The sequence below is a fragment of the Benincasa hispida genome, chromosome 4, assembly GCF_027475165.1.
Source record: "Benincasa hispida cultivar pf3 chromosome 4, pf3_genome.v1.1, whole genome shotgun sequence".
NCBI classification, from domain to species: domain Eukaryota; kingdom Viridiplantae; phylum Streptophyta; class Magnoliopsida; order Cucurbitales; family Cucurbitaceae; genus Benincasa; species Benincasa hispida.
This window is the reverse complement of record NC_143481.1, coordinates 10,643,395-10,664,914: the sequence shown is the minus strand read 5'-3', so window position 1 is coordinate 10,664,914 and position 21,520 is coordinate 10,643,395. Positions and strand designations below refer to the sequence as shown.

Below are 21,520 nucleotides of genomic sequence, written 5' to 3'. Positions count from 1 at the left end.
GAAACAATTATTTAAAAATGGACCCAAGTAACTCTTACCAATTTTTGGAGTTCACGATGTTTTGAATCCTATGTTACAACCCTCCAAAGGGATTTTCGCGGTTAACAACTAGCTAGTGTCGCCTAAAAACGACAGCAGATACAACAAAGAAATTTCACGGTGTGACCTAATAGAAGAGATCGTAGGACGTGTTGACTAGAGATTTCCACGGGGTAGAGTGAGGCTAGAGATTCCATTCCTTATTCCCATTCCCGTTCCTCATTTCATTCCCCATCCCTGTGAAATTCCCCACAGGGATCGGGGCAAGGATTCCCTGCGAGGAATTCGCGGGGATCGTGTTCCCTCAGGAAATTTTTTCCCGTTACCTTTTTTTTTTTTTTTGTAAAAAGCCAATTAATTTAAATCACTAATATGAGCAAATTTTAATTAAATAGATAACTTTATCACTAAATAGTTTATTATGGTTAGTTTTACATGAAAATTTGAATTTAAAGATAAATTACTCAAATTTTGGTGTAAAAAAGCTAATTAAATTTTTTTAGTAGAAAGAAATAAATATAAATCAAATTATTCATATATACAATCTAAATTTAAATATTCAATTTAAACATATTCATTATCTTTCCCAATAAATAATCAAATTTGAAATTTAAATGTAATATTTATATAATAATAATAATAATATAACATTAGATAACTATATTAAATAAATATGTAGAAGCTAATTGGGGCGGGGACGGAGAATAGGGCGAGGGCGGGAGCAGAAATGGGGAACGCATTCCCTATCTCCGTCCCTGTTTAGTTCAGAGAAAATTATTTTTCCTACTCCTTCCCCCATTCCCCCACGGAGCCCCGTCCCCATGGGGAAATTGGACATCTCTAGTGTTGACACACACCCTTCACCTACTTACTATGAACTACTTCCCCTATTCACCTTATTATTGACCCATGCAAAGACTTTTCAAAGGGAGGTTGCCACAAATAGAAACTCGAAGCTAAGTATGGATCTCACAATGTGAACTCTTAGAGACATGAGAGCTAGAAATAATATATCTCATATATTATTAATCTCCCACTAAAGTGTTCTATTTTATAAAAATAGGTACTGACTTGGTTATTAACTGACTAATTTTATACGACCTAAGTCTAGGTAATTTTTCCTAGTATAACTCTTATACCAAGAATCAACCTATGATGTCTAGGTGATAAACCAATTTTATTACCTTCCACCACTCACGCATGCTCATAAAATTAGGGTTATTGACTTAGACGCCAGTTTGATCTCTAGGTAGGAGGTGTTCCATAAACCGTTAATTTAAGTACCCCAACCTTAGACAAGATCTCCCCGAGTAAGTAAACAACTCTTGTTTTATAAGTAATCGACCTATTTTAACTCTTAAAAAATTGATTGAATTGCACCGGTTAACCCTAGGTGAGCATGCAATTTATCTTTGTTATATATTTTAAAAATTATAACAATTATAACCGTAGAAAATTCATCTATAACATGGTTCTTTAAAGGAAATCATGCTTTAATATAACACTTATATGAAATTATGAAAATCTAAGCATGCATATTATATACATTATAACACTTATAACATATAACAAATACATGCCACATGCTTATCCTATGGTGGGGTTTTTAAAACTATATGGCATACTTTATATGCACATATTAAAAACAATATCATACATCACATGTATAATACTTAAAAGACTCTAAAATGGACCGATTTTGGCATTAAAACTAACAAACTAACTAAATTATAACAAAAATTAGCAAGAAGCTCCCTCGAACCGGCCTCAAACCTTTTAAACCAACCTGAACCGGCCAAAAACCACTCGAACCGGCTAAAAAACTCCCAAAAAAAAAAGGTTGAACTGGTCAAACCGACTCAACCAAGTCAAACTGGACCGGTCAACCCTTGCAAGTCAGGTCAACAGGCTGGAGCAAACCAGGCGTGCGGGTTGGCATTGGGTCGCGAAGCGGGTAAGATCAAATGAAGATAGGCGTGTGTATGAGCTTCAACGAATCGGGTCGGGTCAACGCCGCGGGTTGGATCAAAAACGGGTCTAGACAGGGGGTGCGCACGAGACTCACCGAATTAGGTCGGAACGCAGGCTACGGGTTGGGTCGTTGAGTCTGGGAGGTTTTTTTTCATCTTTTCTCTCGGCCAACTTGAGTTCAACCACTTCTTTTGAACAACTCAGGCCTAAAAGGACTCTAGTGACTCCATAAAAAATATAGACCCTTTGCAACATATTAAAGCTCATATAGAAGTGTGCAGTTACAATTTCATCAATAACTTAATGAGAAAACAAATGCCAAAACCTTAATATATCCAGTTTAGTCCACAAAGAATTCATCACATGAACAATACCCACCAAATGCAATAGAACATTATAAGCATACTCTGATACCAATTGTTGGAAAATAAAAGCACGCACAGCAAAAGCAATGAACCATAATGCTCTAGTTACAAATAATTAACTAAGGATTAAGCATGCAAAGAGAGTTAGAGTTACAACATTTGTAGTTTCCACGATAAACTTCGTCTCCATGAGCAATTGACTCCACCAACGGTAAATCCTCGCTATTCTCCGATTGAAGAACACGGTTGTGGGAACGAATTATTAGTAAAAGATAGGGAATTGCATTAATTAAATTTGGAGAGTCAAAGAGAGTTTGTGGAAGAATAAAAGGTAGAATAATTAAGGAAGCATTAGCTTTTAAATTTTTGAAAATCAAAACCTATTTATAAACAAAACATAAGCAAAAACTCTTATTGCATGGCTTCCACCTCAAACTCCAATAGCATAAAAAAGATAGGTGTCAAGCTTAGCAAGAACTACTTCAAAACCCACTTAGTTAGTGGTAAAGTCCAACAATTGGATTTTTTCATTAACTAATTTTTTATTAAAAAAATATAATAAAACAAAATTTTGAAAAAATATGAAATACTATTTCATATTTTAGAAATTATTTAATTAAAATAATTTTAATTAAAAAAATAAACAAATTTAATATCACATATTAAATTAACTTTGACCCCTAATTTTGATTAATCACATTAATCAATTTTTAAAAACACTAAAATGTTAATATAAAATATACTCTCCAAAATAATTATTTAATTATAAATTATATCTTATATAAAATAAAATTTTCCCTAAGGACCGAATTTGAACATTTCAAATTCTCACTTCATCTAGCTCTTCAATTTTGTCCGTAGTGAGCTAGCAAGGAGACGCGATGGACCTACAGATCATGGGCTCCAACGATCCGAGACTATCTGGTCAAACTTTTTAACCTAGTTAATCAACATTCATTAACTAAAAGAACTGTCCATTATAACCTGTAGTTGCACTTCCCTCGCTGTAGATATATTCTATGTCCATTTGATATAACCGTCATCGATAAGTTGATCATTCACAAGTTGTTCGTAATCTAGCTAAATCAATTACCATTTTACCTCTGAGTCAAATCTTTTCTCCTTAAATATCACTGTCCCTCTAATGAACAATTGATTTAGGATCTTAATCACTAAATCCTTTCCCTCTCAGACCAATGAGAGGTTGGGGCCCCTTGTTCAAGACCCGGGAACAACCTTTCTACTATCCCTAAAATGGGTATAAGTGAATTCCATCTTGCAAATTCTATGTCCCCAGCTATCTACCCAGTCTTATCCCCGAAATTGGAGGCATGTTGAGCAGCGTTGATGAGCTTACCTTCACCTATGCAGATCAAGGAACAATCCCGAATAAACAGGAGTTCATAGACAGCTCAGGATTCAGATCAATTATCTAGGTCATCAAGAAGTGAAATTCATCAGTGTTAACTGTAAACGGTTTAATACGTAACAGTGATTATTTCGTGGTCAGTCTTACACAATCTCATCGTGTAGAATACCTCCGCTCACATATCTTTACATGAATGAACTGATCACATCATTTATAACACTTCACAATATTTATAACAATCATAAAATGGGTCGTATTCAATCGTATCTTCAGAAATAGGTACCCAAGCTGATCCAAGTACTATAGACTATTTAGGCTATTTTACTCGAACTTGATCTAGTTTATGTCTCCACGTAAAGTCCAAGTATTCATTACAATAGCCAAGGGTTCGTAGTTTATTGGATTTAGTGTTATCATTTTATTTTCATTCAACGATATTTGTCTAAATAAACTTCATATATATTTACTGTTTACAAACTACGAGTTTTAGGACATACAACCCAATAGAACATGTGTTGGTTGGTCTTCGAGCGGGTGAACGACTAGGCATCGAGCATGTGGGAACCAGTGTTGCCATCGTCACTTGGTTGGGCATTGTTGCATGCATAGTAGGCGTGGTGCATGCGACTAGCGCACTGATACTGAGGTATGCCTTATTTTCTTGTATATTATACATTTTTAAATTTTATTGTACATTAGTCTCCCGAGTCATTAAGACAAGTGGGAGATTATTGGGATTAGTGTCCTAATTCTTCCGGAGTCTCGTTGTTTTGTAAAGATACACATTGTTTGATGAATAAAATAAATGTTATTTCATTCTAACATTTACTCATATCCAATAAACAATGCTTCTCGGTTATCTTATGTGAACTTAAGCATGTATATGTGATATACAAGTGGATCATGCCTTAAGTGATAACTTAAATAGGTCTGTAGTATAAGGATTAAGGTGGGATACCTGATCATTTTACACTACGGATATGGCTCGCTTTGTAGAGGTTTGCAAGTGTTGTAAACTACTACAGATGGTAGATCCTGACCATTTATGTGGAGACGTGCGAGCGGGGGTGTCCTTTACAAAGAATTTGTATAAGACCGAACCATGAGATGATTAGACTCTGTATATAGCGTCGTTGATACTAGAGACTTACATCTCACCTAAACGACCATAAATGACACAACTCCAATCCTGAGTGTTTTTCCTTTAAGGGCGGTCCTTTGATTAGTATGGGTGAGAGTGACCAGATTGTCAACTCAACATGCCTACCTTTTTGGGAACTTGTCTGATCTAGGAGCTGGGAACTCAATCCACAAGATTGAATTCACTCCTTTCACAAAGCAGGGATAAGTAGAGAGATTGCTCCCTTAAGGGTTGATTTCGGGGCTTGAACATAGTGGCCATGGCTTCTCTTTGGAAGAGAAGACTCAGTCATAGTAGAACTATGACTTATGTTAATTAGAGGGATCAGTGGTACTTAAGGAATTAGATATAACTACAGGGGCATAATGGTTATTGGCCGAGCTGTACTTACGAACGATCTGTGAAGGGTTGTCGCGTTTATGATTGGTTAAGATGGACACATAATATATCTGTGGTAAGAAGATTTCAGCTATCTGTCTTTAGTGAAGTGTCTGACAGTTAACGGATGGTGGATCTTGTGACTAAAGAGTTTAGACAGTTATTCACATACCAATGGAGCTTCAAGTTACAGGTCCATAAAATCCCCTTGGTAACTCAATAGATTCAGTTAAGGATCAGTTCTTGGTGTTTATTTGAAATGTTCAAATTGACAAGGGGTAATTTGATTATATATGATATATCGGTATGATGTATGAGATACATCTAGTGGAGGATTAATGTAAATGAGATTTACATTAAGTACCATGGAATAGAAAAAGAACTATGGTTTATATGTTTCATGAGATGAAATATTAAAACTATAGGTTATAAATATAGTATGATAAGTTGGTTATTTTTATATTTATAATAATATTAAATATTGGATAATTAAATCTCTTTCTCTAATAATCAATAGAGTGGGAGGTTATTGGTGGTTCATGGTAACCGTGAGATAAAAAGGAAAATTGTTTTCCTAATTTCAAAAAGTTTTGCAATATTGAATTTATGAATTTTCTCTCGGAAAAGAAGTTGTCAAGTAAATACGATTTACTAAGCGACAGCTTGAGCGACCTAGACGATCATGTAGTGTTTTGTAAGTGACAGATACGGAATTAAGCGATGAGCTAAACGATCGCTTAGCTTTTGCTAAACGATTGGGCATCGGCCTATACGATAGGTTCACTCTTCTCCCACTTGCTCAATCTTTTACATGATTGTTGTCTCCTCCTTCTTTTGCCTCAAACCAAGTCCATACAAAGCCCACCCTCTGGATTCTTATACCGAGAATACCAAGGTATCCTTCTTGGTGGTGTCATACTCAACTCGACACTGTCGAGGTTCTGTGGAGGTCGTTCGTGCTGTTGAGGTGTTTGCGATCGAGGCGATCGCTAAGGATGAGTGCACGGTGTTCGTGCTGTGTAGCAGTCGTGTTGTTTGAGCGTTTGAGGTTGCTGTGTTTAAGCGTTCGTGATCAAGGAGCATGGAGATGAGTCTACAAATGTGTGTAGAGATTTCTTTCTTGATCATTTGTAGTTTCATGCTGTAATTTCTGTATCGAATGCATAATCATTTGTCTCTGTTTATGATTGTAATTTGTAATATTCATACATGATTGTAATTTGGAATGATCTTTTCCGCTGCATGGAAATCCTCGTGATCGATTCCCTTCACGTACATGAGACACCAACTGATAGACTAACTCTCCGTGTGCCTTTTTCAACCTTTGGCCAGCAGTTTCCCTCCAAACACCTAATTTTCAAATTGTCTTTTTCAATACTCAATTCATCGTTTTTAGCCAAATAAATTGTAAATTTCTTCAATAGACCTCTTAAATGACTTTTTAACTTAATTACCTTCAAATTGTACCTTCCAACTCCTTCTTGAAAGCCCAAAATTCTCCAAACTTTACAGATTGTTCAGCTTAGTTAAGAATTTAGACCAACCTCCATATTTCTTCAATTTACAACATCTTTCTAGTTGAATTTCTCCATAACAGCCCTAGATCTTCTTCTTCAATGATTGAGTTAAAGTTGGCTACAAAATCTCTCCCTTGGCATGAGTATAATGGCCAAACCATCTTTCTCTTCTTCATCTTTATTTATACTTCCATTTGCATGCTTTCTTTGCATACAAAGTGACAACTCATGCCACTAACCATTGTCTTAAGCCCAAAATTCTTGCACTTAGCCCACTAATTAAGATTAAAAAATTATTTTTCTAATATTCTCACAAATAGAACATAAAGGAAATTGCCTTCACTTATATACCTTCCTCAACCATATGACCCTTTTCACCGCCCAAGTCTAATCACATCTCATGGCCTCATGCTTCAACCATACTTTATCGCCTCATGCTCAATGTTTGGCTTGACCAACCTCTTAATGCCAATCCCTTGTTTTATGTCCTCCAATTGCATAGGTTGCTCTCTTTTCTAATAGTTAGCCAAAATCTCTCATCTCTACTCTTTCCAAGCTCCACACCTAACCTTCATTCCCCAATCATCCTTAAATTTTTCTAAGTGTTTGAAACACCTAACCTCGAGCATCCTACATATAGTTTCACTTAAGTTTTTCAAGCATAACACTTAGAAAACTCCTTCTTTAATTACCTCTCTTTTCTCAACTTTATACCTATACAATATATGTTAAATTGACTAATTATCTTAGAACATACAAGCATTAACTTTAACTTTCAAATTAAAGATGTTTAAGAACTCAAATTCTAGGGTTACAATTTACCTCCACCTTTAAAGGATTTCGTCCTTGAAATTCTATTGGACATCTTCAAGGAAAAAGATGTGGGTATCTACTCTTCATCTAGTCCTCTGTCTCCCAAATGGCCTCTTCCACTTCATGGTTCTTCCACAAAACCTTACTAAAGTGAGCGTATGAAGGGCACAAAATGATGTTAGGAAGGTTAGTTGGCAAGGCTCAAGGCAAGGGCTAGGCGGCAACAAAGAGTGTATTGGTCGGAAGGCTTAGAGGGTGAGGCATGTGGTTATCCAAGGGGTATATGATGGTGCATGAGGCCTCGAGCATGTTTAGAGGTTATTTGAGGTAATAATGGGCGATAGGGATAGACATAGGCACCTAAAACAAGACGAGTGCGTGCACTGGCTGGTGTGTGCGATGACCAAGGGGGAAGACGTGGTGGGACACTAGCCTGAGCGACGAGTAAGGCTAGGCCTATGTGTTGAGGTGAGGCTTAAGCACCCAACTTAATCACCCAATTAGTGGACTAAGTGGCATGATTAAGGCCTTAAGAGAAAATTAGTGGCCTAGGTGTCACCCTAATAAGCCATCTGATTATGCAACCCTTAGTATAAAAGAGAGTTCTGAAAGAATAGCTCAGTTTAGTTAGTGTCTATAGACATAATAGACTAAGTGGCCTAGGTGTCACCCTAATAGACTAAGTGGCATGATTAAGGTCTTTATGTTGAAGATGCATCTCTCGACAAGTTTAATTAAATTGTAGAATTGTGTTTTATAGGTAGTTTGTTATTATGTAATGTTACTCCAAAGTTAAGGATTTGTGGATATTATGTTATATTTAAGACGAATAGTATTAGTAGTTGTTTACTTGACAAATTCTTAAGATTCAAACATGTTTTCAAGATATTATTTACTTTTGTAGATATCTAATTAATTTTGGTAATTTTTATTTTAGTTTACCTGATATTTGTAAGATTCAAACATGTATGACATTTGTAAAAAGAATATATATATAATTTAGTAAATAAAGAAAAAAAATATTTCGACGCTTAAATATGTAATCCCGACGGTACATAGGGTCGAAAAAAAGTGTAATTTCATGCATTTTTTAATCTTTTCTTGAATCTAAAACTGGTTAACGTCGACAAAAGTAACCAACTCTTGATGGTATAGGGGTCAGGAAAAGTGAAATTGCACGGTAAAATAGTTCTCATGATAACTTTTACCGAATGTAATAATGTAGAGGAAGCATCGAGATAAGTAACCATATCCTGACGCCAAAAATAACCATCGGCATATGCTAACTTCGCCCGACGGTAGTAATTTATTCTTACCATCGAGAGAAATGACTTATCTCGACGGCTTCGTTTAGGGTCTGTAGAAAGCCCCATTATTGATCCGTCGAGATATCTTTTTTTTTCTTACAACAAGGCTTTTTGGGTCAGGTAAGGTTCTCCTAACAGCATTTTAAACTTTAGCCGACAGTTTTCGTCGTCGAAAAATGTCCAAGTTTTTGCAGTAACTTTCAAATTAAAGATGTTTAGAAACTCAATTTTTAAGGTTTACATGTATATTTTGATAACATCACTATGTGGGTCTTTCAAATAAAAGATGAAAAAGTAAGAAATAGGTTAGAAAAACTAATTTTTAGAAAAGAGGTTAGTTTTGAAATTATATCAATTTTTTATGTTGGAAATTGCAAATTCCCGCTAAATTTTAACATTTCAATATGCATGAATTAAAATAGCAAAGAGCCAAAATATTTATTTTACCCAAAAATTGTAATTATATTTTTAAACAACATTTATTTCCATTGTAAAAATTATTGGCAAAATCCTAATGCTACATCTTTCAAATTTAAAGTAGGTTAGTTTTAAATATAGAAAAATGAATGAATATATTTATAAATATAATAAAATTTTACTATCTATCTGTGATAGACTACTATCTAAATCTATCTGTGTCATGATAGACACAGATAGTAATCTATCACGGTCTATCAGAGATAACTATGATATTTTATTATTATTTATGAATATTTTTAGCATTTTTTTCATTTAAAATATTTTTTCTTTAAAATATATGGCCCAAATAGGCAAATTGGTATGAAACGATAGATTAACAATTACATTAAGTTTTAAATTTGAACCTTACTCACACCTACCATGCGACATTTCTCATAAATTGTATCTATATTTATTTATTTGTAATCCATTCCAACCAAGCCAAATCCTTACCCATTTCCATCTAGCACAGCAGCATCATGTCAATTAACATCATACCCATAAGAACTAAATACAATTATAAATGATCAATATGAATAGCTCAACAAATACATACTATCAATTTTGAGATTAGAAGTTCGATTCATCCATTCTATATAACATATTGTAAAAAATATATATAATCAAAATTATATTTGAAATGATTTTGAACATGACTTAAAGTGCGACCAAAGTCTCACATTAGTTAAACAAGGAGAAAAACACAGACGTACATAAATAATATACATTTTAAGTGCAATTAATAGCAAACAATTTATACCTAAAATGAACAATACTATTCTATTGTAGAGATATGTGATGATTGTGTTTTGATTTTCCTTACAATGATAAATGTGATTTTAATAATTTTAGTCCATAAAGAGTTTTTCATAACAAAGAATGTATGTTACAATAGTAATTTAATCCAGTATTTTGTTAAATATTTTTGGGGCATGGAACTTTAGAGGAAATTTTCCTATATAGTACGATCTCTCAATTACATTATCATTCTTTTAAAAGTAGAGTGAGGATCGATAATATTAATTTAGAATTTACTAATATTTATAAAGATAAATTTATAGTGTGAATAAATGAAATAACTACCTTTGTAATATTAGAAATTTTCCTGAACTTTAGCAAAGGCACGCGTGTGACAGCCACTAGTTTCTCTCCAATGTGGATTCCCCATGTTAAATGTTAAAAAGCTTAATTGACTTTGTTTTCTTTCTATTGTTTATTTATTTAAAAGAAAAAAAAAAAAAAAGGCGTTTTTCAATTGAAGCATTGAATTTGCGGCAGTTGGATAAGGTGGCTGAGTTTTATGTGGTTTTTGGCATCTCCTCTTAACAATAAAACATATTGCCTCGAGACGACTTTGTTCCCCTCCACTAACATTATTATTAATGTTTCTTTCCAACTTTATTTCTAATTTTGTTTCTTATCTATAATTATAACTCCAAATCTCTAATTTCATTTTATAGGTTTTTTTTTCTTTTCTGTAAATATTTAAGCCCCATACATAATTATTTTATTTTTTATTTTTAAAAGATAAGTTTATAAGTTCTACCTTCACCTATGATTTCTTTATTTGGTAATTTATTTTCTAAAAATTCACGTCAAATTTCGAAAACTAAAAAAAATAATTTCATAAAACTTGTTTTTGTTTTATGAATTTGGCTAAGAATTCAAATGTTTACTTGAAAAAAAACAAAAAAGTGAGAAAAACAAACATCATTTTTAAAGATTAAAATTCAACAAGACTGGTTTATTTGTGAAGAATATAAACTCATACATCAACATCAAGAAGCTGTTTCACATTTTTTTAATTTTTATCGTTAGTTGTTGTAATTACGTGTATCAAAAATATTATTTAAACTCATCATTTACAAATTTTAGATACAACAACAAATACATAGATTCAAGAAAATCTTGAGCAATCTGTAAAGAAAAGGGTCTGTGACTTAGCTTCATAATAAAAACTCTCTCCTTCCCATGGACGTAGGCTTTCATAGCCGAACCACGTACATCGCAGTATATTTTTTCTTCTTCTCTTCTCATCGTCTACAAGATTGTCCATCGTTTACTTTTTCTCTTCATATCGTCTAGTAGATCAGAACGATCGTCTACCTTTCCTTCAAGCAATCGTTTACACGATTGCGTGAACGTTTATCTTCCTTCAAGCAATTGTCTGCACGATTGTGTGATCGTCTACCTTCCTTCGAGCAATCATCTACACGATTGCATGATCGTTTACATCTTTTCTTCTGTCATCATCTACCCGACTGCAAGCATCGTATCGTTTACTCATAAATAATCGCACAGATTAAACAAAAACTCATTAAGGTTAGAAGAAAGAAAAGAATACAGAAAGGCAGAGAGAGAAAGAAATTTCGTTTTGCACTCATCAGAAACAAAGTCTTTTTCATTTTCCATCAGACAAAATTTTAGTGGGATCATCCACTTGTTAGCCATCAGCTGGAAAATCGTGGGCACTTCTTAACCAAGTTCTCTACCAACCAAGAAATTTGGGGCAAAGATCAGGGCCTCCTGAATTGGATCAAGGTAAAAGGGCTTCTTTATTTTTCATCATTTGGGCTAAAATAGTTTTTCTTTTGCAGAAGCAGACCCATCGAAGAAGCAGACCTAACAATTTGTATTTGTGCTTAGTGGTGTCATATATTAGAGGTGATTGTCAGGTAGTGTTGTTGATTTTGGGCTCAACCAAGAACCAAACCAAACCATTACCATTGGTTTTACAAAAAAAAATGGATTCAAATCAATGTCCAACAAAGAACATAACCAATGGATTGGATTTATTTGGATCGATCTATTATTGATTTGGTTCTCGCTTTTGACATTTTTTTCTTCAATTTTTTTTTTTGTTTCTACTTTGTGTTTGAATGGATCCTTTTATGCTAATTTAAAATTGAAAAAGGAGTTTTTTTACATTTTTTTTTACATTTTTCTAAAATAAAAAACATACACGTTCCATAATAATTAGTCTTTTTCTAAACAACAAATATATGTGCATCATAATAGTTAAAATACTAAAAGATACCTAATGAAGAGTATATATATATATATAAACAATTGTTTAGGTTCGGTTTTGATTGTTTTTTTAATAAAGAATCGATCCAAGTTAATATTTTTTTATTTTCTCCAAATACAAACTAAGATTTTCAATTTTATATTAAAAAATCAAGCCAAACCATGTTTGGATTTTCGGTTTTTCGGTTTGTTGTTACACTCCTACCATATATAATATTGAAATGCAATATTGCCCCTTCTGATACCTTATCCAAAAATGAAAAATGCTTGAATATATCGATTTCGTAAGAACCCATGATGAAAAGTTTTGTAGAGTCATTCATCTCTTCTTGAATTTTACAATTTAAACCTAAGTGAAGTGACTATTTGAGTTGGTAAACAGAAAAAAAATTGAAACAACATAGTTTATTAGAGATTACAACCCTAGTTAATGCTATTGATTCAATAGCATCTTTAATAATTAATCCTCCAAGATTAATTGCATAATAGATCACTTTTTTTTTTTTTCAAAAAAGAAATCTCAAAGTGAGGTTTATATGAGTAAATAGTAAGAGTTTAATGGGCAAATTTTTATTTTAATAATGAAAAAAAAGTCCACGCCAATTTCAATATAGAGTAGAAATTATGATAACAAAAGAACCTTTTTTGATAAAGTTTTGAGAATATAAAAGAAATTGGTGTGGCCACCATAAATTAATGCAATCATAAGATGAAGTTATTAGCACTAATTAGAAAGAAAAAAAAGTTTGTTCCTTGTTACATCTAGTCTTGTGTACAATTATTCCACAAAAAAGTTTATATTACTTAAATTAATTGTTAAATCAATGTGCTCTCTTTTATTATTATTTTTATGAAAAGATATTATAACGAATAGAAACATGCCATGTCACAAATCAAGGAACTAAGTTTAGGCCGATGTTGTCTTGTCTCCTTCTTATCACAATGAGAGAGAATAAAATGTTTTAAATTCTTGGATTATTTCTCCAAACTACTCTCCTTTTCCTATATATGAAAAGAAAACATATCGAATAATTAAATTAGATTATAGTCTTTTAGATACCATTTTAGTTCGGCAAGTCAATTTTAAATTTTTTTCTTATCCATTTACTAGTGGTAAAAATAGTTAATTTTGACTTGAGTTAAGACACTTAATTATATATTCAGCTAGTTACAAAATGGACAAAATAAATTATCGATATTAGATTTGTTGTCCAAACTTTTTAGTTTTGCAAGAAAAAAAAAAAGCAAAGAAACAAATCTAATCTACAATTTAAAACAAAAAATGTAAAAAATGTACAAATACACTTGATACACACTTGATGTACGTTTGATCCACACTTAATATATCTGATACACTTGAAATACTTGATACCTTTGACATACTTAATACCCCTTGATACACTACTAATATACATTTGATACACCTATAAATTTTTGTTTTTTTAAAAAAAAAAACTTGAACTTCTTCTTCTTCGAAAGCAGCAACCCCTCCCTCATCCCCCAACATCTCTCTGCAAACAACCTGCTCCACCTCCATCATCCGTCACACGTCCGGTCTCCGATCATCAGTTTTCTCTTTCTCTCTCTATCTCCCCACCCCCTCTCACATCTCTCTTTCACCAACTCCATACCATTTGTTGCAACTGCCGCTCCATCTCTCCATTGCTTACCTCTGTCGACCACAGCATATCCGATCACCAATCGTCGGTTGCCACTTCTCTTTATATGTTTCTTTCTCTCTCTATTAATTAATTGTTTAGGGATTCATGTAATAAAAATAATTAGAAATTCATAATTACTAAACCAAGCAACTCTTTAGAGGATTGTATATTTACCATATTTATAAAATTTGAAAAGTAAAAGTCATAATGGCTAAACCCTAAACTTAATTTGTTACCCAATATAATTTTCCTTACATATTTATACCTAAATGCGATTTGCTATATGCAAATTTCAAAATTTATTGGTTTTCAAGAAAATATCTCTTTTTTTTTTTTTAGTTCAACAATTATCGAGATGAGAGATTGAATCATCAACTTTTAAAGTGATAATTAGGGTATATTTATTATAACATTAAGTGGTAATTAGGGTATATTTATTATAACATTCGTGTAATTTTGGGTCTTATTTTGGCCCATCTATGAAGAATAAGACTCAAAATTAGGATAATTAGGATATATTTATTCTAACCATCAACTTTTAAATAGTAATTGGGTTTTCACCCTTTTTTTCTTTAATTTTATTTTACCAAAATACCCTTATCATAATTAGTTGTTATTGGTTATTATAAATTTGGAAATTTGCAATGTTTCTGTTATGTATTTTATTTTGAATTTGAGATTTCTTTTTCCTTTTGATTTTCAGTTGAATATTTTCAAACGCATTATTTTCTTTTTTGATTTTACTTTTTTTAGAAAAATCACAAAACAATCAAATATTTTTTGTTAAAAATCCTTATATTATTGTTTTTAAAATAAGTAAAAACAAGAAAAAAAAATCGTCATGGTTTTTTTTTTTTTTTTTTTTGCCTTTTCAGTTTTCATTTCATTTTTCTAAAAAGTTTGACATAAATTTTTTTCCGATTTATCATTTTTAAACATTAATTCTTTTCCAGATCTTGTTTCTAAACTATCAATTGCATACATGGATTTTTTTTTCATTTTTTAAATATTTCGACAACATTAGTTACATACATAAAAGTTATTTTATAGATTTTTTTTTCCTTTTTAATATTGCAAAAAGTTATTATAATAATTGGCATGTTAAATAAAATTCCTAATTATTTCGTATAAGATAAATTTGTAAAAATTATAAACTTTTAACCTTTTGTAATATTAAGAAACTTCGGTCTAAAATGTGTATTTGCAATCACTTAACTAAAAAAAGGAGAAGAAAAAGGAAAAAGTCTCCTCAAAATTAAGTATAAAGTCCCATCAAAATTAAATCAAATTATTGGAACAGTTAAAAAAAAAAAAAAAAAGTGAAAAGAAAGATATTGGGGCCAACTATACACGCATGCAATTAAGAGACCAAATTTCCACACTTCTCCTGCCTTTTCCATCATTAAATCATACTACCTTCTTTTTAACATTTTACGTTTTACCCATAAATTATAATGTTTCATTTCTCTTAACTTAAACATTATATAGATTAATCCAAAGTACATATTTGATTGGTAGCTTTTCTTTTGGCAAGCTATAAAAAAATATATATATGTTTCAATTCTATTATTTTGTTTCCAAAATATCCTAATTCTTTCTAAAGTTATAACAACAATCTTAACCGCTCTTAAAATGGTTTTAAAACTATTCTTGTGGGAGTAAAATTTTTGGAATATTTGATGAAAAGTTGTTTTTTTAAAACTTAATCTAAACATACGTCATAGTCACTGTCATTTCAATATTTTGCCAATGATCTACATGAGAAGTGTAGCTTTGAAACATTTATAAAGATAATATTGGCTCGGGATTGACTTCTGAAAAGATAGAGTTGAATAATTATATCAATCATGGAATTGACCTTATTAGAGAGAAGGGAAAGTGTCTTTTGTGTTTTTTTTTTTTTTAAAATAGAGGTTGAGTAAGGGGGCGGAACTTGCCACTTCTCAACTGCAATAATAGGGAATGGATCCTTCAAAAATAGAATGAGTTTGCAATGACTAACACAATCAAGCCACTATTTTTTTTCGGGGAGTTTGCAATATTTTTTTTTTCTTGTGTAACCTTTTATTTTTTAAAGAAGGTGAGTATTTTCTAATAAATATGGGTAAAGTTTGTGAATATATTTTATTATTTAGCCTTTTATTTTACCTCAAGTTACGAATTCATTTATTTATAGACTTAAATCTTTATAACTTATTCATTAATATAGCCAACATAGCATAACTCAACTCAGATTTTAAATATATATAATTAACCAAAGATTAGAGATTTGAATCACTCAATCCACCATATTATCAAGAAAAAAATTGTTTATCAATATACAATCTAAGTATATATAGATTACACAAAATTAATTTATGATCTAAAGTTTCTATAGAGAGGTAAGACTTATTAATTTAACCATCCATTCATGGAAGAAAATTGGCTCTAAGTTGCTCTAAGTTTTTTTTTTGTAACTTACTTGATATTAGTATCTATATTTGTATTAAAAAAAGTCTCTATATTGAAAATATTTTGTTTTTATTAAAACATTGATATTGAAAATTGATCTTAAATTTTCACAATGTGTTTAGCATAAGTGTAATTTTCATATTTTAAGAGAAATATTATAAAATGGGGAAATATTAACTAAGCATGCTTTGAAGAAGAAAAAAATAATTATAAAATGGAAATTTATTTGGTGTTTCTCATTTCCACACACAAGGGTTGTTGGGCTGGATCACTTAATGGGCTTCTCACAATCATTGCAACAATAAGAATCCAACGATACTTCAAAATTTCACACAAAAAAAAGTCCAATAACTCCAAATAATTAGCACTATTTCAGTTGAGTTATGCTCTTGTTAGCATGTTGTATAAATTTTCAAAACCTTTAATTTCATCTAATTAAATCTTATGGAAATATCTTAATACTCAATTATTTTTATATTCTAAAGTTTGGCATGAAATTAAGTTTGATTAATGTACAAACTCATCTTTAAACAATTAGCCAAAAATTACAAAGTTCAACAAAAAAAAAAAAAAAAAATAGCTCTAATAACTTTGTTCTTTGAAATTATTATCAATTTTGTATCATATATTCATTGAAACCAAGGAATAACTTTTTTTTTTTTAATGATTTTTCAAACCAACACTAATCAGATGGTAAAAATGTCTACACTTTCAAATTTAAGGTTAATTAAGAATTCCATGCTTATCTAAGTTTGAGATGCAATTCGATAAAAATCAATACAACTTTTCATCCAAACTTTTATCAAAATATTATACCAAAACTAAATTTTTATTTTTATTTTTTGAAAAGTACAACAGGCAAAATTGATGTAAGAAAATAAAAATATATCTATTTATTTTCTTAGTTGTATAAGTGAATAAGATATGATGTGATGATACATGATATGATAAATGATCAATATATGAGTTAGACGATTCTTTATTTCACTAATGAAATATCTTAATATAAATTATAGCAAAGTTCTAACATTCAAGATGAATAAATGGTCAGATATCTAAACAAAAATCTAAGATATTGTATAATTAAAATTCTATACATTACAAATATTTTTCTTAACTCCTCTCGAACCACATACCTTTTACCATTAAATTAGGTTTACTTTGACTCTAAATCATTACAAACGATTAGTTCTATAAACCACTCTTCAAAATGAAAATTCTAAATATTAATTTCAGCTCTATATCATATCTATAAACGTTTAAAATATTATATAATTTCAAAGTGCCAAAGTTGGCTGAAATTGTTGGTGCCATAAACTTGGAGAGTTTGAGGAATAATGATTGTGAAGGATTGTATGAGGATTCTCCTCATGATTATAATTTTATTAAACTTAGGATCAAAATATTTATATATATATAGCTTAATTATATTGAGTTAATTAAACAATACAAGGGTAAAAAGGGAAATAAAAATGTGTCTCAATGTGATAGAAATGGAGAGAGGTTCTGTTGAAGGCCAAGGTCCATTCCATTGTAAGCCAAAGGAGCAAACATCCACATCTCATCTGAGCTCAATAACTGCATAAAATGAAACAATGGCATTTTAGTAAATTTGCTTTTATATGTATATATATTTGAAATTAATTATTAATTGTTATAAGTCAATGAGATATAGAAAATAAATAAATAAATAAATGACGGTCGGTTTGAAGATATTCCTTTTATTTATGTAAAATAGACTTGATGATTTCCTAACCGTTCTTTTATTTTGAATCTACATTTAATTTTTTAATGCTAAAAGAATAGTCTTACATTTTGTCGGCAAAATTTTAAAAATAGCTAAAAAAAAAAATTATGAAAAATATTATTCACATGACTTACATACCAAATTTTTAAAAAATACACATGCAATGCCACTTTGCTAGACAATTGAAAAACATATAGAAAATATACACAGTGGTCTATTTTCAATTTGGTTCTTAATTTTTTTAAATTCAAAATTTTATCTTTAATGTATTACATCTAAGTACGTGATAATTTTCAGATACTATTTGATCCATAAAATCTAATCTGTCAATGTAACCCAATATAAGACGTAATTAATGGTTCAAATTTCTATTCCATTGTCATGATACTAAAACAAAGTTAAAGTGATATATATTCATAAAAGTTTATTTAATTAGAAAAAAAAAATTGAATGTAAATCTCCTAATTAATTACGTCCCTCAGGTAAATAAATTATCTTTACACGAATGAGAAATTATATGATTATTTTAAACGGTATTTTTTATTTTTAATTTTTGAAACTTGTTTATAAACGTTAAAGTTACTTATAAGAGCTGCAAAAACTTGAAGTTATTGGGTTAATTTGTGTTACCTTGATTTGGAGCTGCAAAAACTTGACATAATGAACTGCTTCTTCAAGCATGGTACTGATATCAACCTGATATTTCATCATCAAATTGGTCCAAATTAATATTTTATGTAATTTTCCCATTTGATAATGAAAAAATATAATAAGAGTGGGACTTTTGATGCTGACCTTGGTTCCATTTGGAACAAGTTTCTGTAAGATTCTCAATCGCTCATTGATTCTTTCCCTTCGTTTCTGAAACCAAAAACCAATAATTATAATCTCACTCGTTTCAAAGATATATATATGAAAGAGAAGAATAAAGAAAGATGCTTACTCTAGCGTAGAGGCTTTGGGGATCCGTGGCCGACCCTCTGCTTGCTCTGCTTTTCCTGTTCAAGCCGCTGTCGGAGGTGGCGGCCGAGCCACCGCCGTTTCCCTCCTCGGAATCATTCTCTTCCTGATCTGAACTGTAACTAATGGAGCTCTGTCCTTCTGATGCTCCACCTGTATTCCCTTCTTCCTCTACACTTGCCCCTATTCTCTTCTCTGTTTTCTTCTTCCTCTGCCCCTGAATTTTCCATTATTAAAATAGCTTCAATTATCTTTATACTTAAATTTATAATTATCCATCAACTTATCAAAAATTTATTTTAGGACATTTGGAGACACAGTGTGGTTTTTGAAGTCTAACCGTGTAATCTATATAAAGAATTAATGTCATGAAATTGATGTGTCATAGTGGTGGAGTCCATAAATTATTGGGTTAAATGAGAAATGAAGTTCACTTTAAGCTCTCAACTCTAAAAAATGTTCTTTTTAGTTTTTGGGATTTGATAAGAAAATGATTTAAGTGCAGTGTACTCAAATAATTAAAATTATCACGTGACAATATTTCTAAGTTGAATAAATGAAAGAAAGGTGAAAATGCACATATATACAAATATAAATTTTAAAAATAATATTAAAATCATTATCAAACAGAGTAGCAGGAGGGCTTACATGTGAGGAAATCCGAGTTTTCTTCTTCTGATCGTCAGAAATGTCTCCATTATTGACTTTCCTCTTCAATGCAATTGGTTTGTTTCCGGCACCGGTGGAATCTACCAGCTGCGACGGCGGAGGGTGGCTACCTTGTAGTACATTGTGCTCAATGAATCTCTCTGCGCTAGAATCTTCCCCGTCAGCGGCGGCGGTGGCGGTGGCGAGAGCATTATCGATTTCCTCGATTAAAACATCAGAAAAAAACAAAGACCCGAAATTCCTCTCATCAATTGGCATAAAAAAATCACTCGAATTCGGAATCGAAACTGAAGCATTAGAATGATCAGTAGTACTGCAGCTACTACAACTCCTTATGTCCTGTTTACAATTGCTCTGCAAATTAGGAACAAAAGCATCCAATGAATAGAACCAGCTGTTGACACCATTGTTGGGCGATGGAAGCTCACTGGAACAATGATTAGCCACCGGAATATGGGTCTGATTTATCTCTTCCGATGAGAATAAGGCGGCGAAAGATTCCCATTCCCCATCGAAAAAACCTCCCAAAGCCTCCATTGTTAAAGAAAGAAAAATTAAAGCTTTTGTGTTTGGGCTTTGGGGTTGCTTGAAATTGAATGAGGTTTAAGATGAATGGCATATTTATACCCAACGCTGTGATGGGCAATGTGATATTATAATTTGACTTGTAGGGAATTTGTTTAATGATTGATTAAGTAATTGTTTAAGCTTAATTATTCTTTTTGTGGAATTTTATGATGGATTTGATTGGAGAAGAAGAGTCCAGTGTGGGGGCCCTCAAAAGAAAGGAGACTCCAACTCATAAATGGGGCCAAGGTTCATGCAATAATAGGGTTTGCCATATAGAATTATTAGAATAATTCGACCATCTCTTTCATTCACAAAGATATACATACATATATATATATAACAGATTACATTTTTTTTTTTTTTTTTTAAAAATTCAACAAACTATATTTTATGATATATCAAAATTCAACAAATTATGAAAGGGAGAGAATTTATATTTTAAGGCAGAAAAATGCTTATGAAAACCGTATTAAACTATTTTGAAGAAAGACCGTATTTATCGACTAATTCGTGGTCATTCAAATAGTCGTGACTTATCTTCAAATTAATTATTTATTGAAATAACATGCCTTATGAAATTGAAAAGATGCAACCCTTAATGAATAATAACATACCATTTATTTTGACAATATATATAAAGATTGCTACGTGGCAATTTATGATTGGACACATGGGTAAGTTTACCTATCTTTGTATAACTCATATAAGTGTCAAACAACACGTGATATATATATATATATGGGTATTATTGAAGAGAATGCATGATGTATAGGTATAGTCTGAGCTGCACTAAGATTTATTTTTATAATTATTAACATGTTGATATTTAATGACCATTTTTATTTTTTTTAATTTTGATTTATAAAAATTAATTTCATAAACACTTTCTCCTTTATAAGTTTCTTTGTTTTGTTGTCCATTTTTTTATCAATATTTTTAAAAATCAAACTAAAATTTAAAAACTGAAAAAAAAAAATTCAAAAACTTGTTATTGTTTTTAGAATTTCAATAACTATAGTATAAAATTTAAAAGAAAATAGGTCTAAATTTTAAAATCGAAAAACTAAAAACAAAAT

General features: G+C 31.2%; 1 protein-coding gene across 1 annotated transcript; it reads right to left on the bottom strand.

Annotated features, from left to right (window-relative positions):
- Positions 1 to 17,635: 17,635 nt before the first annotated feature.
- On the bottom strand, positions 17,636 to 20,447 carry LOC120076065 (uncharacterized). Its single transcript, XM_039029846.2, has 5 exons — positions 19,854 to 20,447; positions 19,189 to 19,422; positions 19,041 to 19,106; positions 18,876 to 18,941; positions 17,636 to 18,076 (listed from the first exon to the last, which is right to left on the bottom strand). Exons 1-5 carry the CDS (start codon positions 20,409 to 20,411, stop codon positions 17,978 to 17,980), a joined length of 1,023 nt encoding a protein of 340 aa, XP_038885774.1. The 5' UTR covers positions 20,412 to 20,447; the 3' UTR covers positions 17,636 to 17,977.
- Between the last annotated feature and the right edge of the window lie 1,073 nt (positions 20,448 to 21,520).